Below are 19,587 nucleotides of genomic sequence, written 5' to 3'. Positions count from 1 at the left end.
TAAGTACGTCTGAACCAGTGACAACTCTACGACAGATTGTATCCATCAGATCAACAGTCAACCACCTAGGCTCTATATATATAAGTACGTATGAACCAGTGACAACTCTACGACAGATTTTATCCATCGGATCAACAGTCGACCACCTAGGCTCTATATATATAAGTACGTATGAACCAGTGACAACTCTACTACAGATTTTATCCATCGGATCAACAGTCGACCACCTAGGCTCTATATATATAAGTATGTATGAACCAGTGACAACTCTACGACAGATTTTATCCATCGGATCAACAGTCGACCACCTAGGCTCTATATATATAAGTACGTATGAACCAGTGACAACTCTACTACAGATTTTATCCATCGGATCAACAGTCGACCACCTAGGCTCTATATATATAAGTACGTATGAACCAGTGACAACTCTACGACAGATTGTATCCATCAGATCAACAGTCGACCACCTAGGCTCTATACCGGTATATATAAGTACGTATGAACCAGTGACAACTCTACGACAGATTTTATCCATCGGATCAACAGTGATGGTGATAAAAGGCTGAAACCATAACTTGACATAATGTATAAAAAAAAATAACATCATAATGAACATATGGACTAAAGTACCACAACTTCATGGTAAACTAAACTTTGAATTTTGTATTGGACAGACTGGAATGTCTACAACCATATGCCCCCTCCATACCAACCAGGCAGATGAGTCTTTCTTGTTAATACAATGTGCTAACAGGAAACAATATACATGATATAAGATGTATTGCCTAACTGGCCAAACAGGCAAGTTCCATCCTATATTAACTTGTCTTTTAATCAATATACATAAATAAAATTTTCTGACAAAGTTAAGATTAGGTTAAGTTTGTTTTTGACCAGAAGACAACCACTAATTTACCCCTTTGTTCAATGAAGATTAGGTTAAGTTTGTTTTTGACCAGAAAAAACCCCACTAATTTACCCCTTTGTTCAATGAAGAAGTAATACATACAAATGATCAAGTCTTTGGTTTGAACTGTGCAAGCATCAAACTTATTTTATTGAGACCAGCACTCTACCATGAGACCGCAGACATGGTTCACCATAGATTATAAATCATATCACATAAATTTGTGTGAAAAATAGAAAACATAACTAGTTAAAACAATACAAGATTCCTGCATTTGGCACTGGTACTACAACATTAAGTCAGTATTATTCAGTAAAAATAATTCCTCAGTTATCTCCCTTATAGTTCTTCTTTCAATCTATCTTTTAAATTTTTTTTAAACACCTACCCATTTGAATTCTGACTGTAGTAGCATCTCACACTGGTTTCTGTAGGGACCAGTAACATGGCCACTGTATTCTTTGTAATAATCAATCTTAGGTAATGTCTGCAAGTAAAATCACATGCCTTTAATGTGGAAACAATTTATTTTTACTGTATACAGTTCGACAATGGCACTTTTTAAGGAACATAATGAATTAATAAAAATTTTGCTACACAAGACTGGTGTTTTAAAATTTTTAGAGCATTTATAGAATACATTGATGAGACTGAGATTCATTTCTTGGAAAATGATGATTTTCAAGAATCTATCATTGTGATCACAGGATGATATTTATTTTTTTAAACTGTACTTGTGGTTTTTCCAGAATCTTCTTTAGTGTCTGTAGGTTGAGGTTTTTTCCTAAATTTTTTTAAAGACATTTTTGATTTTCTAGAACTTACCTTTGGTACCTGAGGTTGAGGTTTTTTTTCCAGGTAGCACTCCATTTAGAAAATTAAATTAAATTAGACATCAAAACGTCAAATCATCTTCTATTCCTGGCTTTCTAATACTATGAAGGCTTTAAATTAATCTTCAGCCACCCCAAAGAGAAATGTATTGCTCACTAGCTTTTATATTAGAAAAATCCACAGGCGCAAAAATGAGAAACTACACACCTAAATGTGGAGCGCTACCTTAGACTTTTTAGGACACTGGGAGATTTTCTAAAAATTACCTTTGGTACTTGAGGTTGAGGCTTATTTTCAGACTTTTTAGGATATTGTGGATTTTCCAGTATTAGCATACAGGCATTGTTGATAATCATCTGCCAGTTATGATCTTGTAATCGGTCATACAACTGGTCAACATAAGTTGGGTCAATATCTGGAAACATGTTGGTCTACAAAAAAAGTTTGTTTTATAATATGGACTAAAATGTCAGTCATAATATCTATAATGTTTGTTTACATACTTAATTCATTGTTATCTTCTTTAGGTCCAGTGGCAAATATTTCAAGAACATAGAAATGAACTAATTATTCCTTTTTTAAAAAACTCACATGTTATTTTGTCATGCTTGTACTTCTATTTTACATGTTTATAGGATGTTTGTCTATGGTTTTTTTAAAGTGTTTTCAAATGATATTTTCATATCTATGGGTGTCAACTCACTCAAAAGAAGCAATAATGTAAGTGAAATTCTGACTTTGTCTCCGTAAGTTGTTTACACCATTTTAAAAGTGCCTTCTCTTGCATGGGTGCCATGTATGTTTTAATTTAACTGCCCTCATTCTGTTTTGAGAACAGTTATATCATTTTTTTTTGGGTATATATATTATTTTCTTTAATTATTTGTTATGCATGTGCCTTACACAATGTACATCATGTACATATGTTCAAACTAGATACAATGTAGATGTTTACTAAGTGCAGCTTTTACTTTCTAATCTTACCATTTCCTGCCTTAACTTCTTTTTTGCTTCTGCTTTCTTCCTTTCTGGTGTGGATTCTTCGTCAGGAATGACAACTGGAGGACTGAAATAAAAAGAATCAAGGTCACATATACATGTTTACCTTTTTTATAACAATGTATGTATGGACTCAATCTGAGTATAATCTGGAACCATAAACCAATTAATGCTACCATGCCACGGTTATAAATGTCCAATCATCAAATTCTTACAAGAAGTTAGGACTTTTTATTACAAAGCTACATAAGTTCCTGGTATCTATAAAATGATGTATAATTGATGGGTTTTGTGTAGCCAGAAAGAACCTTTTATTTTTATACTAGACACACATGTTACTTTTACACATTGTAACTTGCATGAAGAGTTGTCTCATTGGCACTCATGCCACATCTTCTTATTTCTAATGACTTCAGAATAATCTTTAATATAATTGTAATTTATGTTTCTGTCTGTTATAAACTGACTACTACATTTTAACAGACATTGATGCATATTTGGCCATTGAGCTTCACTATTGTTTTAATTAATGTTTAAATGGCATATTTGGCCATTGAGCTTCACCATTGTTTTAATTAGTGTTTAAATGGCATATTTGGCCATTGAGCTTCACTATTGTTTTAATTAGTGTTTAAATGGCATATTTGGCCATTGAGCTTCACCATTGTTTTAATTAGTGTTTAAATGGCATATTTGGCCATTGAGCTTCACCATTGTTTTAATTAGTGTTTAAATGGCATATTTGGCCATTGAGCTTCACCATTGTTTTAATTAGTGTTTAAATGGCATATTTAGCCATTGAGCTTCACCATTGTTTTAATTAGTGTTTAAATGGCATATTTGGCCATTGAGCTTCACCATTGTTTTAATTAGTGTTTAAATGGCATATTTGGCCATTGAGCTTCACCATTGTTTTAATTAGTGTTTAAATGGCATATTTGGCCATTGAGCTTCACCATTGTTTTAATTAGTGTTTAAATGGCATATTTGGCCATTGAGCTTCATCATTGTTTTAATTAGTGTTTAAATGGCATATTTGGCCATTGAGCTTCACCAGTTTTAATTAGTGTTTAAATGGCTTTTTTTGGCTTTCATGTAGCGCGCATAAAAATATTTCATCAGATCATTTATTTGAAAAGATTGCAGACTTACAACAATTGGCATTCAAAGACATGACAGATGAACTCCATTTCAAAATTAAATAAAATTTTACAACTTTCATTCAAGATGTTTAATTTGTCAGTGAGGTCCACTTTTATTTCTTGAACTTGGTGACCTTTTTACAGAAATCTCTTTAACAAAAAAATTGTTATTCTATTTCAATTTTCATCATTACTTACTTTTGATTTTGGACAATGGGAGGATCTTGAATTTCCTCTTTATTGATGGCAACAGATTTATTGGTAGGTTGGTTATTGGATGGAACTAAGTTAGGCTTGGCAAGTACAGGCACAATAAACTGATTTCCATTATTAGTGTGTCCTGGAACCAAGCCGGGTTGCCTTACACTGTTCACTGGAGGAACATGTTGAGGCTGCACAGTATTTGGTTCTGATGTAGCACCTGCAGGTCTATTTAGGTTTGCTGATGCATTACCAGGTCTAATCAGAAATCCTCCATTTGGAACTTGACTAGGAACAGGTCTGTTAGGATTTACTGCTGCTGGATTTTGACTAACTGCAGGCCTGAATGGAATGTCCATTGTTGGAACCTGACCAGCTACATGTCTGGTTGGATTATTCATGGTAGGGAATTGACTTCCTGCTGGTCTCTTCAGGTTAACTGTTGTTTGACCAGGTATATTCTGAGTTGTTGACGTCACAGTAGCAAGTCCAGCAGTTTGTGGCCCAGTAATGGTACTTGATGGCCTTTGAACCCCCATGAGCAGTGGATTAAATGGAGGTCTATTCATGTTTGTCATTTGGTGTACATTTGATGGAGGCCTCTGAACGCCTGCAGTTGGATTGAACATTTGATTAAAATGTGGTCTATTCATGTTTGTCATTTGGTGTATAGTTGATGGAGGCATTGGTACACCAGCGTTTTGGTTTAAAAATGGATTAAATGGAGGTCTGTTCATATAAGGCATTTGGTGTACAGTTGATGGAGGCCTCTGTATTCCAGTGTTTGGATTAAACGATGGATTAAACGAAGGTTTGGGCAGTAGCCCTTTATTTGACTGACTATCAGCTGTATTTAATACGTTGTTTGAAACATTACTATTTAACTGTGGTCTGTTCATACTAATGTTTGATGAATTAGCTGTTATAGTAGACTGGTTTCCTATCCTCATGTTCAGAGGGTTAGATGGATTAGGATAAGACACTGCTAACGTTTGATTGGTCATTGGTACTGGTACATTTGCAGATGTCATTAATTGTGGCAGATTTCCTAATGGTGTTTGCTGAATCATGTGACCAGCACCTAGACCAGGAGGTAATATGTCTAGTCCTATTGTCTTTTCCTGTCTAGATGGACCAGCTTGTGGAATGTGTGTTGCAGGCTTCTGACTTACAGACTGAGATTTCAATTGTTGATTTTGTGTGATGTTATTAATAATATTGATTGCAGACTGAGCACAAGGTTTCACATGTTGTTTTTGAGTGATGTTATTATTGCTAACAGCGCTAGGTTTCACATGCTGTTTTTGTGTTGTATTATTCCTGCCTAAAGACTGAGCACTAACATTAACTGTTATATTAACGTTCATATCAGATGCATGACTAACGTTTACAGTGGCTGTTACACCTCTACTTGGACTAACCGAGGGAGTGGTAAGGAGGCTGTTCTTAGTACCTATCACACTGGACGGAGTGGTAGTTAGTATATTTGGTACTGTATTTGACCTTACTAGTAAGTCATTACGACCTTGTATTATAGTTTTATCACTTGCTACAACAGAACTAGGAGATGATGACTTGTTTGCCTTGTCCCTCCAGTTCCAGAAGTCTGGACTACTCATTACCTTGTCCAGTTTACCATGGAATTGAGAAGGTTTTAGAGGTGAGTTTTTAATTGGACTGTTTAACATTGGTAAGTCATCTTCACTGTCAGTTTGGTCAAATATTTGATGTATTAAATCACTAGAATTAGAATCTGAACTAAACTCTATTTCTCTATACATATCATCACTTGTTGATTTGACTTTCTTTGTCTCTAAAGCCAATGTCCTTTTCTCAGCTCCACTCAAATCTTTCACACTGGTACAAGCTACTTTAAATTTGTTATCTTTTAAGATCGGTTTGTCTTTCTTTCCCTGCTTTCTCCCTGTTTTTTCTGATACAATGAGACAATCTTTGGATGGGGTGTGTCCAGTTATTTGGACATCATTGTCATTGTTATGACCTGTGATAGTTGCATCAGATAGACTTATATTTGATGGACTTATTATATTACTTTTAGCCTGTCTGATATCATTTACAGTCTTGTCTTTAGATGTATCTCTTTCACTGTCTGTAGAATCTGTAAGGTAAAAAATAAAAGTCTTCTATTACTTTTTTCTAAATTCTAGCTTAGCTTTAAATTTTCAAATAAGGATTAATGGCCTCCATCACAATATATCATTATGATCATAGCTTTATTTAAGTCTACATGTAGATAGGAAATAAATATTTTTGTTTGAAAAAATTACATATCAGCATATACAAATGATATACTTTGTATGACTTCACACAATAAGCACTAATCTTTCTTTACAACAAACTTAATAAATATATACATGAAATAAATTCAATGAAAAATCATAAAAATAAAAAGATTTGGCGTTAGGTCTGACGGGGAGCATATAGCAGATGCGCCCACAAAAAAAATACTCTGTTTTCTTCTATAAAATTAAATATTTGCTTCATACTGAATTTGTTGAACCATGCGCTCAATGTATCCTAGGTCTAATTGTAGTTGAATTCAATAATTTTTTTTTTTTTTGTCTTAAGGCATACAAAGTCATTTTGCCACCCTTTTATGATACTTTGTTGAATTTAGTGCATTACGTTTGCATGCATTACCATTACATTTGCACGCAAAAATCATTACGTTTGCGGGCAGCTTTTGATTACAATTGCGCGCATTTTTTTTTACATGTAAATTCAGGTAAATACAGGTAATAATACTTATTTATTTATAATTTGTTCAATTATTTACAAGTGTAAGCACTCATTCCCTTAGTCTTAGTCCCCAGCTGCTCACCAACGATGAGGTGGAAGTGGGATTTCGAGCAAGACAAGTCCATTTTATTATGCACAAGCACTAAATCCTAGAAATATATATACAGATGAAAATGTTGAAATTTTAAAACATAGCTAATCTTTAACAAAGGTTAAAATATTGATAAATTCATTACTTTACATGTCAGTACGTGCCGAAACTCCATGTTTGTACCTTGGTATAACTTTACAAACTAACTTAAATTATTTATTAATTTTAAAAATGAACACTTTTAGTTGAAACACTTTTCATCCTGAAATATTCACAATGAAGTTACATGTATGCCTTTATGCAACAGAGTTTATTATGATCACTTTATAATTGGTTTTAGAATTCAATATGAACCATATATAATTTGAATTAAGAAATATTTTCAAAATTAAAAATTGATAGTCATATTTACTATGGAAATAAACAAATATATAGTCAATTACAATTTGATTTAATATTTTTTTATATTTTTACTTGAGTTTACCTGTAAAATGAATGCACGCAAATCATTTGCAAATGTCATCAAAAGTTGCGTGCAAACATAAAACACTTTAATCCCCAAATGCGCGCAAACGTAGTGCGCCTGTTCAATTTGTATTTAGTTTATGTTGTCAATTCACATTATTTTCAAAAGGATAACTTAAAACAGGATTAATCAGGGGAAGTAACCCAAATTATTTTTGAATTGATTACAAACTAAGCTTGAAGCAAAAGTCATTAATGATTGTAAATTAGTACTATGTTTGACAAACAAGCTGTCAAGTGAAGCCATTAACTTTCACATATGGTCTGTGATTTACAGGTAACAACAACCCTCATCAGTGACACAAAAATGTAATTAATGTTGACTTGTCATTCAAGGTTAAAATATCCAAAAGCGGGAGGGTACCGGCAAGCGGGAGATTTCCCGATATTCGCCATTTGAGCGGGAGTCTCCTGCTTAAACGGGAGGGTTGGCAGGTATGCATGCCACAGCCGTTAAATTTATTTATCTATTTATCATGTTTATTGAGACTTACCATCAGAATCTATCTCGGTTGGCTGTCTGTATGGAGAAGCAACCAATGTCTTTTCAGTGAATGTTCTTAATTCTAACAAGTCATCAATACATCTCTGTAGGAGTGTATCTGATGTCAGTGGATCTCCATGGTTACTAGGATGTTGTACACTTGCTTGTAATATTTCCTGTGTCAAGTTTGGGAAGATTGGAACTAACATTTCCAAGACAGATTTTTCCATATCACCCATCCTAAAAGAAGAAACATGTACATGTTGTATAAAATAATTGAGAGAAAATTTCTTTTATGATAGAGCCAAAACACAAACAATAACAATAAACCTTTATAAATCTGCATATCTTTTATAGAAGCATAATTTCTGCATTTAAAATATATGAAATCTACATGAAGGTTATGTATTGGTTATCATAACTGGTTTGGGTATTGCATTGATGGTGCGTAGTGTATTGTATGGCCGTTCTGCAGGTATTCATTAATATCAGGTAGGTATACCTGTATAACTGTAACAATACTTTACACCTACCTCACCTGTGCCCTTAGCAAAACCTACATCAAGGATATACACAAAGTCAGACCATATTATACAAATATGGCCTTTGTAAGTTTGTATGAGGTCGATTATATGGACCTGTAGGGTAAGAAGTATATTGATGGAGGACAAAGTCTGAGGTCGATATACTTCTTTCATGTCTTTGGGTGGTTATATCCTGTACTGGCCTCATACGAAGGCTATTATTGTTATTTTATTAACCATACTTTTCTTTTTATCAAAATCTTCAGTCCATTTATATATATTCTATTTGTTTCATCATTTATTTTTTTTAGAATTTTGTAGATCATATATATATCATAATCATGATAATATTGTCACATTGACAATAACATAAATAGCAACATTTTAATTAATATTTCTATTATTTTTAATGTTTTATTATCATGATTATGGACATCCATTGTTATCATTGTTTGCTACTAAATGTTCAATACTGATCTCCTATAAAGGAGGTGAAGAAATATACAGAATACGGAAATTAGCATGCATATTTGCATACTTCAGTCTTGAGGCCGTGAAGTCTCTCGTAACTTGACGTCCATATGAAAATAAAAGTAAAAATGTCTGAATCTTTGGTTCACTATGAAAACTGTCAATATGAGAAAATAAAGGGTGGCAGGTAGATGAAACTTACATAAATGAAGAGATAAATGAATCAAAGCGCGAAAGCGCTGTAAAGGCAGTTAATTACAGGTTGTGTGTATTTCTAGTCCAGTTATATCATTATCTTCCATAGAACAGAGGTGGTTTGTAGAATTTAAGATTTAGAGTTCTTTTGTACCTAGTTCACCTATATCTATAGTCTACTGTTTACAGTATATTTTCTGTGCCTCGCCATGAAATGCATTTTTAGCCATGGCCTTGTCAGTTTGCTTTAAATTTATGAGTTTGACTGTCCCTTATGTGTCTTTCGTCCCTCTTCTTTAGACATATAAGAACTTTTCCTTTTCAATATAAATAGACTATTTTTAATTATTGATTGTATACGCATATTCTATGACTCCCATAAAAAGAAGTTCACAAAGATTGACTAGACTCTGTACTGTGTGTATAGCAAGAACATCAAGTAACATAATGGCATAGATGCCAACCCCCTTTTGACACAATCAGTAACAAACTATCAAATTTTCCGTATTTTTGAAAAGTTTTCAGTAATCATTCATAAACGTGCATTTACCAATAAAAATTACTGACGAGTGGTTGCAAAGTGATGTACACTAAAATTTGTCATTTAACATGTTGTCTGTAGTATGTATTCCATTCATTGATTGTTCAGATGTTCTCGACTCAAACATTTTTGTTTTGTCAAGGAGAAGTAGAGAAAGGGGAAAAGCTACTTAATAAAATGCAAGTTTGCCTCTTCGGAAGTCAGTTAGTTACCCAACAATAGGTTGATAACTCCCGAAAACGGAAGCATTACATTGGCGTTTCCTAAATACTGGACCAGGACGGAAAAGTAATGATAAAAATCCGCGTTTTACAAAATTGAACGTCGATGATTGGGAATCCGTAACTATTCGACTTTGACCGTAATAGCGTAGTTTTTATCGCAAAATCGGAAAAACTACGGAAAAATCGTAATGGTTGGCATCTATGTAATGGTAAATGTACATAGTAACACATCAACTTTTTTGATGACCATACCTGCCAACTGTCAGTATTTGCAGAGTATTTCCCCCATCGAGCTCGAGGCTCCCAAATGGAAATTTTGTAAGAGCAATTTTGTCGACTATTTTAAAGAAAACAATTAATTCAACAATGGCAATGAGCTTGTTTATGCACGAAGAAGCCAAAAACCACATTAGAATATATTTGAAGGGAATCCATGACAAATCGCCCCATTAGCAAATAGCCCCACTTTTTCACTAACTCGCCCCACTTTTAAAAAAAACTGCCCCAACCTGGATAACCAAATCGCCCCACTTGTGAAATGTGTTATATCCCTTAATATTACTCCTGCCAACTTGCCCCAACTTATAGAAAACGATAATATCTAGATAAATATATTATTAACCAGGAAGAATTTACTAATGCCAACTCGCCCCACTCATGTAAAAAGATGTTATCCCGTTGTATATAAGTTAAATTCTGTTAATATTACTCCTGCCAACTGGTCCCACCTAATGGAAATCAGTGAAATCTAGATAAATATATTATTAACCAGGATGAATTTAGTAATGCCAAATAAAGGCAACAGTAGTATACCGCTGTTCAAAACTCATAAATCCAGGGACAAAAAACAAAATCGGGGTAACAAACTAAAACCGAGGGAAACGCATTAAATATAAGAGAACAATGACATAACACCGAAACGTAACACACACAGAAACGGACCAAGCATCAGACAAAACACCACGAGAATAACAAATATAACATGAAAACCAAATACATGAATTAGGGATAGACAAGTACCGTGCCACGTCTGATCTCAATATCTCAAAAATAAGAGAAAACACAAACGACTCAACGTTAAAATGCAACACACACAGAAACGAACAATAATATAACAATGGCCATCTTCCTGACTTGGTACAGGACACTTTTAAAGGGAATAAAAGTGGTGGGTTGAACCTGGTTTTGTGGCATGCCAAACCTCGCACTTTAATGGCAAAGTTAAATATAACATTGAAATGACAACATATTACAGGACTACAATACAAATAAATAGGAGAACATATTAGACAAAGAAAAACATGATTAATAGATAACAAAAAGCATCAGGTTTAAAATTCAATACGCCAAAAACGTGCCTTGTCCACACAGGACTTACAAGTGACGCCCAGATATAAAAGATCGAAAGAGAAAAAAGTACAAAGTTGTACAGCACTGGAGATAAAAAGTTGAAAAGGTTTCGCCAAATACGGCATTGTTTTTATGCCCGGGATAAGAACATTCTTATTATATAGAACAATTCATGCTATTGCAAACAGTAAATTTTATCAAATGAATATGAAAGAGATATACATAAAGAAACTGAAGTATTAACTAATTACAGAAAACTAAACCTGAATACATAACGCCCAGATATAAAAGATCGAAAGTGAAAAAGGCACAAAGCCGCACAGCACCAAAGACCAAAAGCTGAAAAGGTCTTGCCACTCTCCCCACTTATGGAAAAAGATGTTTTCCCGTTGAATATAAGTTAAATTCCTTATATTGCATTATGATACAATTAACAGGTTTCTTTTCAATTGTTATGCAAATAACTAAGCTTCAAAACTTAGTTATTCTTCAACAATATATTTTTTTTTTAGAATTATAATTTCAGTATATCAATAATAGTAATTAAATAAATTTTCGGTTTGTTTGTATTCTGTGTAGATTAGTTTTCATTAAAGTGGTGCGAGTTTTTATTTTTAATTATATATATATATATTAATCTAAATATTACCGTTTTTTTATAAGTAGGGCGGGTTGGCAGGAGTAATATTTAACATGATTTAACCAATTTCACATGTGGGGCGATTTGATAAATCAGTTTGTGGCGGTTTTTTTAAAAGTGGGCGATTAGCCAGTGGGGCGACTTGTCCTGCTTCCATTTGAAGGCCCCCTTGAAGGTTTTGTGCATTTTGAAAAGTTGGCAGATATGTTTCTAACTCCAGGCAAAATCTACCGGTATGAATGAAAAAGAAGTTTTCAATTAAGGCTCTGTGGCCATAACAGCTGTCTCATTAGCATTTTAACCACTTCCCATATTTGCAATTAAAACAATAGAAGAAAATTATTCAACGCAAAAACAAAACTTACTTGTAAATATGAAATTCTCTTTACGGTATGAGTTTTTCTCATTGTTTGAGATTGTACAGTAGTACCTGTAACTGCTTATACCTATTTCTTATTCACTTTTGCTTGATAAACTCACTAAATATCATGTATATACATTGTACCACATCTCCTTATTTTTATATGCATTCCAATAACATGAACAATTGTAATTCAATTCTATATACCAAAGCAAAATGAACTGCACCACTTTCATTCACTAGTACATGTATGCATCTTTTGGCAAAATACAAGTTCTTAAATGACACAAGATATATTTATTGATTAAAAAAATAAAATTTAGTATACAACTCTTTAACAGGTATAAAAAAAAGCACAGCTGTGTCATAACTTGTGAAATCTGTGCTGAAAACATAGACATTGATGGTATTTGAGTAATTCCATATGTGAAGCTCAACATTAGCTCGTCAGTTGGTGGTGGACAGTTATAGTTCCTTTCTGCAGGCTAGGATGAATGACTTTTCAGGAAAACCAATTTCACAAATCAAAACTTTCCTCTAGATATTCATCCAGTTTAGTTCTTTTGGTTTAATTGGACACCGTCCTGATTTTTAATTTTGCAAACCATTCAGTCTCTTGCTTGCAAATGGTGCATGAAAATAGGATTGGTATGGCAGTAGACAAGTCTCTTTAAAGTGGGTTTGTGCCCTGAAAAAAAAGTTTTATAACTTAAGTTTTTTTGAAACTTGTGCAACACACATACCTAAATAACTATAACATAGAAGAGAGCATCATTCGTGTCAATGTTTTGTTCCTGTTTACATTGTCATTGATATTTTTTCAGAAAGCCTGAGGCATAGCTCATGAATTCCTGTCATTACATCCTAAATTAACATAATTACTGCTAGAATAATTATCAGTATGATATACATACACTATCATTGTACAGCCCAAGTCTTCAGTATATATCATTGTTGCATTCATTCACTCCTGTGTTCAGTCGTTCAAAAATATTTAAACATCAACAAATGAACTTTAATATTAATATTAAAGGACAAGAAAACACTAGAAAAGATAAGTACATACAACCCGTGTTTAAGTGTATTTGAAAGAGAAATATATCTGGTTAAACGATGTATAAAGGAGGAAAAAAATGCAGATATTGCATTACGATGCTTTCTACCTAATAGCACGTGGATATGTTTACATATTTAGACTTGACCCAGTATGACCCGTACCTTGTAGGTCACCGCCGTCGTTTCAACACTAGACTACAGTCGTGTATAAGACAATAAAATGCTTACTATTTGTGTGAAGTAAATGTGTTTTTCTGTACATTTAAATTGTTTTACCTGATAGCAAGGACGTATATCTATCCGTTTCCTTCTCAATTCACTTTGTCAATTTCTTCGAGCTCCTTCAAAACATACGTATTACTGCGCCCGGAAGTGAAAAAAATATTAGAAATCCTCGTAAAATAATGCTATTTTCAATTTTGTGGAATCCATTTTGTTATATTTATTATATAAAGATAAAAAAAGTTACGATTAATTATGAATTTGCATATCATTATACGGAACGTTTATGGACTATTTTTCCATAGCTGTAAGTCGGTCATTTTGGCGGGAAATCATGTACACATACACACGTAGATTGGCTGGTACCTGATCGTAATGTTACACATCAGATATATCAAATAGCTAATACCCGGAACGTAGTACCGGGAACCAGGATAATACGTAGACAACATACATAACTAATACCGAAATTGAAAACGCTTTACGGTTTCTCGTTTATAAACTGAATTCCGCTTTGAATTATAGAAGATGCAATATTAATCATGTTCAGTCGACTTTTCATTGCTATATCAACGTCTGAACTAATTAAAAAATCTTTAGATCTCAGATAACACTCGAAATTGACCCGACCTCTTTCCACACGGAATACAAATAATGATAGTTTGTAGTCAGGTTGACTGCTTATAATGCAAAATACACATTAATAACAAGTTCTATAAAACGAACAATACACACTGATCGTTTCTTTAGTCCCCAATGTAAATGAAAGAAACAAAAACCATATCATACCATAAAAAGAAGAGGAGAAATTCGAACATTTCCGGATCTTTTTCTGGCCAAAAGACCCCCTGCATAGATTGCGTATGAAAAGATTAACCTCATGACTTGAAAGTCAGGCCTTAAAGCACTGCCTTTAAAAATTAACAGTTCGATGCTTGAATTATATTAATCCAAGGCCGTCGGCCTCACAAACATCGAAGGAGCACATCCACTTTGGACGGTCAATTGTCTACTTTTTGATATGGGACGAGCTTGTCTGGCAAAACAGCTGTTGGACTTAAGAGTAATCTCGACTAATCTAAATATGCTTTTCTTTTTTTTTTTTCTGGACACTTTTACAATGTTTTATGGCTTACACTTTCACTGGTCTTAAATTCAATCCTGGTAACTGCAGTTACCACTATCCTAATATGTGATAGTAGAAATAAGTAAAATTGCTTTCTTCAGCCTGTCAATTTCGGTTACAATAGGGACTTTGAACAAGATGCCTCATGCAGTAAATGTCAGATTATAGCTCCGATATCGCGATGCATGTAAATTGTTCATGTTTATTGGAGATTGGTTTACAATTTTGTATTTACAGATACTTATAACAAAGTTATTATTTGGATGACTCATTCAATCTTTACGCTAATATTCGATTAGGAAATAAATGTGTGCGAAGTACTGTTCAGAATTGATCTTGTTATAACTGTTACTGAATATTTTCAAATTGTTAAAATGTATCAATAACAAATGAATAAAGTTCAATGAAGTTAAATATAGACTTGTTTTATGTCAAATACTTTGTAGTCTTTGAATTCCGAGAAACTTATCCTCATAGCAGCAAGACAACAACTTAGTCTTCAGTTGTTTTACATTTAAAAATACAATGTAGTGCTGAAATTCCGAGAAACTTATATACATCATAAATAAATATTCGGTGAATTTAAACCAACATATATTCAATTACATACAAATAATTTAGTCTTCAGTTGTTTTACATTTAAAATACCTTGAAGTCACAATATCTTGTAGTCCTGAAATGTACAGAAACTTGTAACCTAGTAGCAGCTAGCTATAAACAACATCATACATCGTAATTATTCGGCCAAATTGTAGACTGACTTCAACACATTCAATTATATACACAAAACGCAACACTATACTAAAAAATAAAATCAGGGCGAACAGGTATTAGGGCAAACAGAAACTAGGGCTAACCAGAATCAGGGCAGATGGACCCGGATTCGTGTTTAATTAGTCTTTGTGGATTGGTGACAGCTATATCTCCTCCCAGTCCAAGTTGGTGTCCTATTTTTCGGAATTCCTGGAACAATATCGTGTGAGCTTTCAGAAGGTGTTATCCCCAACCAGGAGTTCTTCTGTTCTAAATTCAGTAGGAGCCTTCAGATCTGTCTTCCATAGAAGAGGGGCAGGACCTTTTTCGGGAAGTCAGGATCAGGTGTTTTTAAGCTCGGGGTTTCGGGATTGATCCTTTGGGGATCCCCCTCACAATATGCAAGGTTTGGGTGTACACTTTAAATGGTATAGTTTTGCTAAAGATACTGTTCCCCGGATCCCTTAGAACCCTGCTCTTTTACTCAGACACACTTTGTTGACATTTAGCAAATCATACATAGAAGGGCTTTCATCATCAAAGTGCAGAAGTGTGACAACGCAGACAACCTTACGTCAGTAACAGTTACGAAACTGTCTTGAAACTTTTGTCGTTTTGAGTGACCTGTCATTTTCATTTTCTTTTTCTGGCTGTAGTATTGAATATTTCAAACATTTCTTGTTATTTACCTGGACGACATAACCCTTAATTAGATTATAAAATAAATAATTCACATGAGTTCTGTTAAATCTGCATCATCAACTTTTGACTTCAAAATAACATCTCGCGCGCTGCCTCGTTTTAATTACATGACTTACTCCCCCTTGAAGTGCTACTTTCACTTTCGTTTTATATTCGCGCCAAATTATGAAATTTTAAAGAAGTCTGTTTTTAAATTACATCACACATTAAGGGTCCCATTGCTTTGAAGTTTCTCTCTTAGTAAGAAAGCTTTAAAGTAATATTATGATTAAACATAGATGTCATTGTACACATAATTATACATCTTTGGTGAAATTCAGAATTGAAACATCCACTGACTACTATCTGCTCTCTGAAAGACTATAACAGCTGTCTCGTTAGCTTCCACTATAAAATTACCTCTGCTTCTGTCTATTTATCATCCAAACAATATGATCGACATTATCTTTATCTTAAAACTCATCTAGTCATGCAGTTAAAACGAAGGTTTAAGATATGGTATAAACTCTATAAAATAATTTAATGCCACAGGATTTCTTTACTGAATCCAGAGACATATAATTGTATTATATGTCTCTGCTTAATCCAATTAATCTTAATAAAAAGTTGTAACTGGCTACTAAAAAGATAAAAGGACTGAAAGGTAAATCGACTACTAGAGCACCTCAGTGAGGTGCGCTAGTAGTCAGTAGCCCTTGGATTAACCCCAGTCTCATGCCAAGACTGAATTGCCTCCGTTGAAATTCTGCAAATATCTCATAGAGCAAATTACATGGATGATTAATATTGACCATTTGGTATATGGTCGTGTTCTTAGCGAGACGTACATAAAGGTCATAAATTAATTTGTTGAATGAAATTAAATCTGTATCTACTAATGGATGCCGTAGGAGGTCCACCGGAATTTTAGCTAGGATTTCTTGGCATGCGCACCATATGTATATCATCTGTAAAAATAGTCTTCTACACTTTATATGACGTATGATCCAATTATGGATTTTTTGGGGGGGAAAAGTTTGTTTCCAGTTTTTGGAGAAAAATATAATTTGTTTTTGATCCTGAGAAGAAAAAAAATGTTTCACCCTCAGCTGCCACTATATGTAATGCTAAAATTGCTTCACAAACTTTTCAAACTTTTCAAAGCTATTTATAAAATGTTAAGTAGTATTTTCTAATGAATTACACTTTTAATATAAAATGTTTAATATATCTCAGTTCTTCACCATCATTACACAACAGACAAATTGGTTTCTCTCTGTTTCCATAGAATTTGGACCTATTCTTCTGTAGTATATATACTCCGGTAGCAATTCTAGTTCTGACACATGCCATCGTGATCGAAACTGGGTTTCTAGACGGACCTGCAGATATCCAAATGGTGTGACGAGTACCGTGCGTTGCAGTGCGGTTTAGATATACCAAACTTGATTTATTTGCTGCATCTGTTCCACTTTTTTCTTCCAGTGGCCATTTATTTTCTGTTTTACCATGTTCTTCCATACAGTTGGCGATGGCATATGTTCAATAAATGTAAAAATGGATATAAGATCATATATATATATTGGTCAAGTAATTTCGTTGCCATACATAAACCAACTATTCGAAGTGTCATCCACCTCAGGAATAGATTACCTTAGCTGTATTTTGCAAAACTCTTAGGAATTTTGGTCCTCAATGCTCTTCCACGTCGTACTTTATTTGGTCTTTTTCTTAAATTTTTGGATTCGAGCGTCACTGATGAGTCTTTTGTAGACGGAACGCGCGTCTGGCGTAATTACAAAATTTAATCCTGGAATCTATGATGAGTTTATTTAACTAATATGTGACGAAAGCAAATTTCCCTTTCAATGCAGTCATTTAAAAGAAAAGACTTTTTTATTTTGCAGTGCATGAAAAGGTCAAAATTCAGTATTGTATATGTGTCTATGGTGCGACCAGAGCCATATAATATAATATTGTATATGTCTCTGGTGCCACCAAATGTGCCTCTAGTATTGCCGCGCGGTTAGTATGACAAAACTTGGTCGTCAATATGTGAAATTTTCGAAATTAGCATCTATAAGTCAACCAAAAATCATACTGGCCTTCCCATCATGTACCTTTAACAAACACATTTTTCAGTTTTGACCATGTCTGGTATAATAAAAGAACAGTCAGAAGGAAAACTCATATCTTCAGTGAAAAAAGATAAGAAGAAAGATATGAAAACATTCAGTTTCGCATGTTTGTCGCTGAGGTAAAGACCAAAACAAATTACGTACACTTTATAACCTAAAAACGGAATATAAACCTGAGACTTATACAAAGTGAAGATCTAGAAAACATATATTAGACAGTTACGTAAATTATGAATTTCTAACCATAATTTACACCACGAAAAAGCAAGGATTTGTATAGTAAGACGAATTAGGACTTACTATACTGTAGAAAAACGCAGACTCTGTAATGATACATCTTTGGGTCAAAGATTAAGTAAACATTGTATTGAAAACAAAATTGAAGATGAGTTTCATTTTATATATATATGAATGCAACATCTATCAAGACGATAGGACAACGTTTTTTGACGATATTGTTAATACTATACAATGTCTTTGTAGTTTAGATATTTTTTTATAAATTTAGATTTTAATGAGCTGTTCGGAGACTGATTTTCTCTAAAGATGCCTTTTGAATCGAGACAAATGTGTCGTGATCAGACATTCATTAGTAGGAATAACAATTGTGGTCTATTTTTTTTTTCTTCCTTTTTTTCTATGTTTTCTATCATATTAATGACAAGTCTCATTCCTAGAATAACAGATAGTAGATCAAATATGTGTATGATGATATGATACTAAACACCTAACGGGAGGGTTTGTGGTTGATTTTCATATGATGAAGAATAATCTTTTAATCAGTTTAATTGAGGTCTGGAGCTGGCATGTCAGTAACTGCTAGTAGTCCTTTGTTAATTCATGTATAAACTGTCATTTTGCTTTTTTACGATTACCTATGATCCTGACATCGGACTCGGACTTCTCTTAAACTGAGTTTTACTTTCGTATTCTGTGTGTTTGCATGTTTATTATACATTGGCTAGAGGTATAGGGGAAGAGTTGAGATATAAAAAAAAACATGTTAAACTACGCCGCATGTTTTGCGCCTGTCCCAAGTCGCGTGCAGGAGCCTTTGGCCTTATTTGCTTGTGTTGGTTTTTTTATTTAATTTTAATGCATTTATATGTTTCAGCGTTTAGTGTGACGGCTATTTTCACTAAACTAGTACATAAGCTGAAGCCCACCTCTGGGTGTGGGATTTTGTCGCTGTGATGAAAACCCATTGGTGGCCTCGGTCTGCTCTTTGGTCGGGTTGTTTTCTTCTTTCACACATTCCCAATTTCCATTCTCACTTTTATTATTGGAAGTTAAGCCAAAAGCTACCATAGAAACCTGCCCCAGCGGAAAACTTCAAATAACTTCAACAACTGTCACTAA

At 33.8% G+C, this 19,587-nt stretch overlaps 1 protein-coding gene across 1 annotated transcript in view; it reads right to left on the bottom strand.

Annotated features, from left to right (window-relative positions):
- The window catches only part of LOC143046364 (uncharacterized), a 62,402-nt gene extending 46,187 nt beyond the window's left edge, over nucleotides 1-16,215 (bottom strand). Inside the window, exons 1-6 of the mRNA XM_076219490.1 lie at nucleotides 16,099-16,215; nucleotides 7,957-8,186; nucleotides 4,084-6,205; nucleotides 2,729-2,810; nucleotides 2,011-2,175; nucleotides 1,299-1,397 (exon numbers count right to left, since the gene is read on the bottom strand). Of these exons, the coding sequence (XP_076075605.1) occupies nucleotides 1,299-1,397; nucleotides 2,011-2,175; nucleotides 2,729-2,810; nucleotides 4,084-6,205; nucleotides 7,957-8,186; nucleotides 16,099-16,109 (2,709 nt within the window). The 5' untranslated portion in view covers nucleotides 16,110-16,215. The remainder of the gene's footprint in view (nucleotides 1-1,298; nucleotides 1,398-2,010; nucleotides 2,176-2,728; nucleotides 2,811-4,083; nucleotides 6,206-7,956; nucleotides 8,187-16,098) is intronic.
- Nucleotides 16,216-19,587: the final 3,372 nt, after the last annotated feature.

This window comes from Mytilus galloprovincialis, chromosome 9 (assembly GCF_965363235.1).
Source record: "Mytilus galloprovincialis chromosome 9, xbMytGall1.hap1.1, whole genome shotgun sequence".
NCBI lineage: Eukaryota > Metazoa > Mollusca > Bivalvia > Mytilida > Mytilidae > Mytilus > Mytilus galloprovincialis.
Note: the sequence above shows the minus strand (reverse complement) of the source record. Positions and strands in the feature narration are given on the sequence as shown.